The sequence below is a fragment of the Enhydra lutris genome, unplaced genomic scaffold (assembly GCF_002288905.1).
Source record: "Enhydra lutris kenyoni isolate GAN:26980312 unplaced genomic scaffold, ASM228890v2 scaffoldscaffold31, whole genome shotgun sequence".
NCBI lineage: Eukaryota > Metazoa > Chordata > Mammalia > Carnivora > Mustelidae > Enhydra > Enhydra lutris.
The window spans coordinates 20,724,412-20,732,609 of NW_019154115.1; the positions used below are offsets into that span (position 1 = coordinate 20,724,412).

The 8,198-nt window shown below is 50.3% G+C and overlaps 1 protein-coding gene across 1 annotated transcript in view; it reads right to left on the reverse strand.

The window, feature by feature from the left end:
• LOC111153312 (CLN6, transmembrane ER protein) overlaps nucleotides 1-6,873 on the reverse strand; it is a 22,056-nt gene extending 15,183 nt beyond the window's left edge. Inside the window, exon 1 of the mRNA XM_022512256.1 lies at nucleotides 6,693-6,873. Coding sequence (XP_022367964.1) covers nucleotides 6,693-6,778 — 86 coding nt within the window. The 5' untranslated portion in view covers nucleotides 6,779-6,873. The remainder of the gene's footprint in view (nucleotides 1-6,692) is intronic.
• Nucleotides 6,874-8,198: the final 1,325 nt, after the last annotated feature.

The following is an 8,198-nucleotide window of genomic DNA, read 5'->3' on the forward strand; positions in this document are numbered from 1 at the left end:
TCAAATAAATAAACAAAATGTCTTAAAAAATAAAAAAAGAAAAATTAAACCATCTCAATTACTAGTTATTCATTCTTTTTACTGGCAGATATTAGCTGAGAGGCGGCGACATGAAGGTCTTCCTCTTCTCAGGGCTACTGTTGCTTCTGTAATCCTTTTCAGCCAATTGAAGAATGGCCCACAGGGGGCCGGTAGAGCAGCCCAGAGGCAGAGGGGCAAGCTCCTGGGGAGGGGGTGTGTGGGGGGAGTGGGGGGGGTTCTCATCATCCTCTGATGGCAGGCAAGACAGGATGGGTTGGGGGGGGGCCTTTCTTGGGTCAACTAAGCCTTCCTGTCCCTTGTACTTGGTGCCGTGCTAGCCCCCGCCCCCCCCCCCCCCCGGTACTGTGCTTCACCTGCATCATCTCACCGAATGCTCGCGGCAATACCGGGAGGTTGCTCCCCTCTTGTGTGATGGATGAGGGTACTGAGGCTTACAGGGGCTAAGTGCTTCAATCACCCACATAGGCTCTAAATCAACTACTCCTTTTGTCAGTCTATTTCCCACTCCATGCTTCTAGTAAAAGATGATGTTTCCTTGGCCACAGAGAGTGCCGGTGACCTAAGCCAGCCCAGGAGGACTTTACCAACTAGAGTTGGTGGAAGGAGTGCCTTCCTTTCTGGGGTGCTTAGCATGCAAGTTCAGGGCTGCCTGTGGCCAAGGTACCAGCCTCAAAGGACAGTCAGGCGAGAACGAAGCCTGCAGAGAAAACCAGGGGAAAGGAAGAGGAAAAGCCCTGAGAGTTCTGGGCAGCCCCCACATAATGGGTTGGCCACAAGAGCTAATACATTCCTTTTTGCTAAGGGCACTATAGTTCACACCTGGCTTTATGTCACTTGCAACCCAGGGTCTTGAACAGCATAAATTCAAACCTATATGAACTCAAGAACTGTGTTTCCTCTTCTGTATTATAATAAACTATGTGCCATATGAAGAGAGGGTCAGTAAGGCCTGGGGCGGCAGGCAAGGCCTGCATGAAGGAAGAGAGCTTGAAAGCATGGATGGGTAGATTTAAGAAGGCAGAAAGGCAGGAGAGTGGGATCGAAGGCCTGGGTGGAAGGGAAGGAAGGCGCTGCATGGAGGTGAATGCCTGTGCTTATTAACAGAGAGGAAGAGAAGTAAGGGACTAGCTGGGCTTCAGAATGGGCAGATAGAAACTCACTGTCAGGACTGCTCTGAGATGGGTCTGAGCTGAGGGACTGTCTTAGAGGGTCCACTTGCCCTTCCCCTTAGTGACTGTCAATCAAGGCCTCAAAAAGCAGATGGTGAGGGTGCCTGGGTGGCTCGGTGGGTTAAAGCCTCTGCCTTCGGCTCCGGTCATGATCCCAGGGCTCTCTGCTCAGCAGGGAGCCTGTTGAGAATAGATGAAAAGATGAAAGGAACCCTCCTCTCTCTCTCCGCCTGCCTCTCTGCCTACTTGGGATCTCTATCTGTCAATTAAATAAATAAAATCTAAAAAAAAAAAAAAAAAGCAGATGGTGAGAACCTCCAGGCCTGAAGAACGTGGTAGGAGAAAGAGGATAACAACCCTCAGTGTTTTATTCTGGAAACCTCCAAACTGGACAAGGAGTAGGATGTTTGCTACAGAGGAGAAAAGTATTTTGAAAGCCTGGGGAAGCGCTTAGATATGGGTCTCTGGAAGCTGTGGATACCTAGCATATACTAGGGGGTCAGTAACTGTTTCCTCCTTTACCCAAGGGGGCATCTCAGCTAATGGGGATCCCTGTCAGTAGTGCAGCCTGGCTCAGCAGTCAGCAAGAAAAAGGGCAGATACAGGGCACTCGACCTGGAAATCGAGACTGGTTAGCATCTGACTGGTTTTCTTCTGTTGGGACTGTGACCAGAGGAGGCAGATTAGGGAGGGTGAAGGCATCCTCTCCCCTAGTCCTTGTCCTGGGGATGAGCAACCTCAAGCCTGTCCCAAGTTCCTGACCACAGACTTCATATACCGGGCCCCCAGCCTGTGCCAGCTCTCGATCTGTCATCAGAAACCGCAGCCAAGAACACCAGTGAATGGCAGGTAACCCCAGACAAGGATGGCCTTCTCTCCCCTCCACAGCTTTATGAGTCTACCATATGGGGGGACCTGATACCATGACAGGTGGGGAATACATAACGTACAGCTGAAATATTCAAAGCAGTCAGCATCTGCAGGATTGTCTGGCAGAAAAGGAAGGAGGCAGCCATGGTGGAGTCAAACAGGGACCCATAAATGGGAACTACAGAAGGATTAATTTCGGTTCTACATAAAGAATGGTAAAATACCTGACACGATGGAAAGCCTGAACAAAAAAATGAGAAAATGAAGGCAAATATTAAGAGGGGAAAAGATAAGGCAACTAGAAACCCCAGGAAAAACAAAAAACAATAGAAGTCAGCATATGGCACTGTTAAACATTCCTCGGCTTTGTAGGGAACGTTTACATAGCTTGACTAATAAAAACACCGTATACAGACTTTCAAAGTTTAGAATCCGTGCACACCCAAAACATGGAAGACAACTATGCCTAAAAACAGCAGGTAAATGTCATTAACCTTGAGAACATGAGAGCAGAACTAAAGAGTACAGGCGTTAGAGGAGAGGGTAGGGAAAGTCAAATGTTAGGGTAGGGGATTATTACTCTCCTCTGAAAAAGGAATCGAGATAGCACCCATACTTCCCGAGAAAGGAAATAAATGGTGTATGCATGTTCCCTAAGGCTACAAAGGTTAACAGAAGAACTAAGAATAGTTTAAAAACCGAGAACAGATGAAAAGAAACATCTTGTGAAGATGAGGGAGGTAGAAGTGAGGCAAATCTAACAAGAAATCAGCAAATATTATCTTAGAAGCTACAAATGATAAATCAAGGGGTACCTAAGTGGCTCAGTTGGTTAACTGTCTGCCTTTGGCTCAGATCATGATCCTGGGGTCCTGGGATCAAGCCCTGTATCAGGCTCCCTGCTCAGCGGGGAGGCCGCTTCTCCCCCACCCATTGCTGCTCCTTCTGCTTGTGCGCACGCTCTCTCTCTCTCTCTCTCTCAAATAAATAAATAAATAAATAAATAAAATCTTTTTAAAAAATGATAAATCAAGAAATGGCAGTTAAGCATAGCTTTTAAGAATATGGACTTCGCCAATGGGAAAAAGACGGTCTCTTCAACAAATGGTGTTAGGAAAATTGGACAGCCACATGCAGAAGACTGAAACTGGACCATTTCCTTACACCACATACAAAAATAGACTCAAAATGGATGGAAGACCTCAATGTGAGACAAGAATCCATCAAAATCCTAGAGGAGAACACAGGCAGCAACCTCTTCGACCTCAGCCACAGCAACTTTTTCCTAGAAACATCGCTGAAGGCAAGGGAAGCAAGGGCAAAAATGAAGTACTGGGACTTCATCAAAATGAAAAGCTTTTACAAACAGCAAAGGAAATAGTCAACAAAACCGAAAGACAACTAACAGAATGGGATAAAATATCTGCAAATGACATATCAGATAAAGGGCTAGTATCCAAAATCTATAAAGAACTTATCAAACTCAACACCCGAAGAACAAATAATCCAATAAAAAATGGGCAGAGGACATGAACAGACATTTCTGCAAAGAAGACATCCAGGTGGCCAACAGACACACGAAAAACTGCTCCACATCACTCGGCATCAGGGAAATACAAATCAAAACCACGATGAGATACCACCTCCCACCAGTCAGAATGGCTAAAATTACAAGTCAGGAAATGACAGATGCTGGTGAGGATGCAGAGACAGGGTAACTCTCCCACCCTGTTGGTGGGAATGCAAGCTGGTGCAGCCACTCTGGAAAACAGCATGGAGGTTCCCCAAAAAGTTGAAAAAAGAGCTACCCTACGACCCAGCAATTGCACTACTGGGTATTTACCCCAAAGATACAAATGTAGGGATCCGAAGGGGCATGTGCACCCCAATGTTTATAGCAGCAATGTCCACAATAGCCAAACTATGGAAAGAGCCCAGATGTCTATCAACAGATGAATGGATAAAGAAGATGTGGTGTATATATACAATGGAATACTATGCAGCCATCAAAAGAAACAAAATCTTATCATTTGCAATGACCTGGATGGAACTAGAGGGTATTATGCTGAGTGAAATAAGTCAATCAGAGAAAGACAATTATCATATGATCTCTCTGATATGGGGAATTTGAAAGGCAGTGCGGGGGGGGGGGGGGGGGGGTAGGGAAGGAAGAAATGAAACAAGATGGGATCAGGAGGGAGACAAACCATAAGAAACTCTTAATCTCACCAAACAAACTGAGGGTTGCCCAGGGGAGGAGGGTACGGATGGGGTGGCTGGGTGATGGACATCGGGGAGGGTATGTGCTATGGTGAGTGCTGTGAAATATGTAAGCCTGATGATTCACAGACCTGTAACCCTGGGGCAAATAATACACTATATGTTAATTTTTTTTTAAAAAGGATATGGACTTCAGAGACCACCTAGGTTCACATCCTAGCTTTGCCACCAATCACATCTTGAGCAAGTTCCTTAACCTCTCTTGGGCCTCAATGTTCTCATCTATAAAATGAGTGGTTAACAGTAGATCCTATCTCAAGAGTTGTGGTTGAATTATTACATGCAAAACTTTAGAGTGGGCTCTGGTTCATGGAAAGTGTTACACAGTATTTGTTGATATTATTTAAAATATGAATTTAATTCTAGTAGAAAAGGCTAAGAGAGGCTACTGTGGTTATCTCCGGTGCCAGGGAAAGGTGGAACGGAGAACCACTGCTTTTTACTCTAAGCCCTTCTGTGCTATTTAACAATAGGCATGTATTACTTTGATAGCAATACAGAAACTATCAACAGAGCAGGCAGAAACCGGAATGGGCTACTTCGAAAGATAGTGAACACTGTGTCATTAGAGGCGTGTAAGCAAAGCATGGATGCAGCGAAGGAAGTCCAAGCATCTTAGGAACCGGACAGGTTGATTCTACCTACTGTCTTAATCAACAGTGGTACTGAAAATGATCCTACAGGTATGCTACAAGGGTGGTGGGCAAACCCTGGAAGTGAGTCAGTCCTTGTGCCACCCCCAGGGAGCACCCTGGCTGGTAGTGAGCTCCTACAGGAGGAAAGAGGCACACTACTCCTCAGCAGCCCAAGTGGAACAGAACAGAAGCCCTGGGTTTAGACCCTGGCTCTTGCCAGCAAATGATGTAACCTCTCTGGGCCTCAAACACAAAACGTTTTTGCACATATACAAAATATGTATATGTTTCCACATACAAAACAGGAAAAAGACTGAGTCAGATACCGCATAAGGAAGCCCCACATATGAGATAAAGTGGGATCATATCTGATACCCACAGATTGTTCTAAATCGGCCACCACTGTTCAGGGCAGTCAAAGACCCCCAAGCTGAAGAGGATCCAGAACCCAGAGGACCCTCTGTAGCAGGAGAAAGAGCTATCCGCACAGCCAAGTCTCTCAGACTTCTTCCCTCATACCAAACCATACCACAAACTTCCTAAAATTGACTCTGAGCACACTCCTGCTCAAAAACCTTCCATGGCTCCCCTGTGCTTACCAGAAAAAGGCTGCATTTTTAACCTACCATTTAGGGCTGGAACTAGGGTGAGGCGAGTGAGGCACATAGGGCTTAACATTTAAGTAGGCGAACGGTGCCGAGAGTGAGCGTCTCCTTAAATTTCCTTAAAACTTGCAGTCCAGGCCTTCACTCTAGTCCCAGCCATGCTGCCAGGAAAGGCCCTTCCCAGTAAGTTCACTTCCCCTGGCCGCTGTACACCAGAAAGCTCCAGAACCACTGACCACGTGACTCTCCCCAAACTTTCCACCACCTCCTCCCCCCACTGGAAGAGCCCTTCCTCGGAGTGCCCTACTGAATACTCGGAGACTAAGCTCAAGTGCCACCTCCTCCTCCACGAAGCATTCCAAGATGACCTCTCAGCCTCTTCTGGCTTCACGTTGCCCACCCCTTTCATGCCTCCACAGCACGGGGCACACGGAAGATGCTTTCTGGCCTATACAACAGGATGAAGGCTGAATGGAGGGAAAGACTAAAAGATGGTTTCCGAGCTTCTTCTGCCCCTCCTGGTCTCAACTACATAAACCTGTAACTTCTTCCCCTTAGTGAGAGAAGGAACAGCCGAACGAATGAGAAAAGCCCTTCGTCGTTCTTTCTCGGGAAGGGAGCTTCCACACACTTCACGGTCTCCTGAATTTCCATTCTCACATTCTTGGGATAAGAAGCGAGCCTCCCCACTGACACCAGAATCCAACTCCTATTCCGCTTGGAGGGACCCCAAGAGTTTGGTGGCGCCCAGGGCGTGCAAGTGCGTTGCGGGCAGTGTGCGCCGGGAACCTGGGGCACGCCTCCCCCACCCCGAATTTCTTGGACCCCTAGACTAGTATCGTCAGAAGCTTGTCCCAAGCCGTGCCGGGAGGCGGGGGCTGCCGAGCCTGCCTGGTCCCGGGGCGTCCCCATGAAGAGAAAGGGCTGTGGAGACGCGGCCCACGCGCCAGGGCGCAGCGAGTGCCGCGCAGAGCAATCGGACTCCAGCGGCAGTCCCCGGCCCACCCGGGGCTTCTCCAACCCGGTCCCAGCCGCCCGCCCCGCGTCACGTGCGGGCCGCGGCCTCGCTCCCCGCGCCGGCGCGCGCCCACCTGGCCTGGAGGAAGGAGGCGCCCGGCTGCGCGGCCGCGCCACCCGCCGCTCCCGGATGCTGCCGCCTCCGCGCCGCTGCCTCCATGGCTGCCCCGCCGGCGGCCGGGGTCTCCGCCCGCTTTCCGACTTGCGGAAGCACTTTGCGGGCCCGGCGGCCGCGGAAAGCGCCGACACCGAGCAAGGGGCGGACCGGGGCGGACAGGGGCGTACGTGCGAGGGAGCGCGCAGCCCGGGAAGCACGGGCGGGGGCGGGGCTCGGGGGGCGGGGCTCGGGGGGCGGGGCCGGCGCCGGGGGGGAGGGACTGATGGAGCGGGGGAGGCGGAGCGCGCCCCGCCAGGGGTTCAAGGGACTGCCTGCTGGTGGCGTTCCCGACGGGGAGCGGGGCACTGGCCTGCGCGTGCGACGCTTGTAGTGTGGCCCTGTGGAGGCTGGGCGTTGCTGGGGTCGCCGATGACGTCCGGGCGGGAAGCTTGGCCTTGGCTGGCTGAGGCCCGGATACTGGTGGAGCGGGGTTGGGGGGACGGCATAGGGACCAGGGGTAAGATCCAGATGCTAAGGCTGGATTTCCCTTGTCCTTGAGGACAGGGGCGGGGGCGGGGGGGAATTATGTCCTCCCACCCTGCGCTACGCGCTTTCCTTTTTCAGATGGAAGATTTCGCTTCATAAAATGACACCTCTGTGGCACTTGACGCTAGGAATTAAATAATGGTCGGGATTAGAGGGTAGGACAGAGAGGAGCAGCGAATTCCTTCCAAGTCGGGGTGGCCTGGAGTAGATTGATGCAGATTCTAATTATGGATTTGTCACTCTCTTGGACTTTGTGGCTTTGGAAAAGTCACTTGCTCTCTCTCCCTTCCAAACAGGTATTAACTCCCTGCTGTGAGCAGCTCACTGTGTCGACAGGAATGACAAACCCAGCTCTAGTAAGGCCTACACTGGTGGTGGGAAAGGGGCATTGGTAAAGGGTGTGGTGAGAAAAGTATTGAGGTGTGAATATAGACTTAGAGCGGTTGGGATCAGACCTGGCTTCTGGAAGACCAACATCCCAGTTGTGACTTTGGAATTCTGAGCTGACAATGAAGTCTGAGCAGCAGTGGAGGGAACACAGGGAATGTAGCAAAGTGTTCCAGGCAGAGGGAGCAGCCAGGCAGGAGGATTAGCATCTAGAAAGAAGCTGTTGTCTGGAAGAAAGAAAATTTCAGCCAGAGCAGCAGAGTGCAGGAGGAAGGGCAATGGGCCTGGGGAAGGGTTCAGATGAAGAGGGCCTCTGTCCTGGGAACAACCGGAAGCAGTTCAAGAGTTCTGGGGTAGGGAAGTAGCACCATCATGTTTGCATTTTAGTGTAGGGTAGATGAGAAGAGGCAGGACCAGAGACCTCCAGGTGGAGCACATGACGTGCATTTGTTCTAGTGAGGGTCCTGCACTGCTAGAAAGTTGATGACCTCAGTTGTATGGAGGGTACCATGGTGGGACCTTGGGTGTCAGGGGTGAGGAGAGAAAAGTT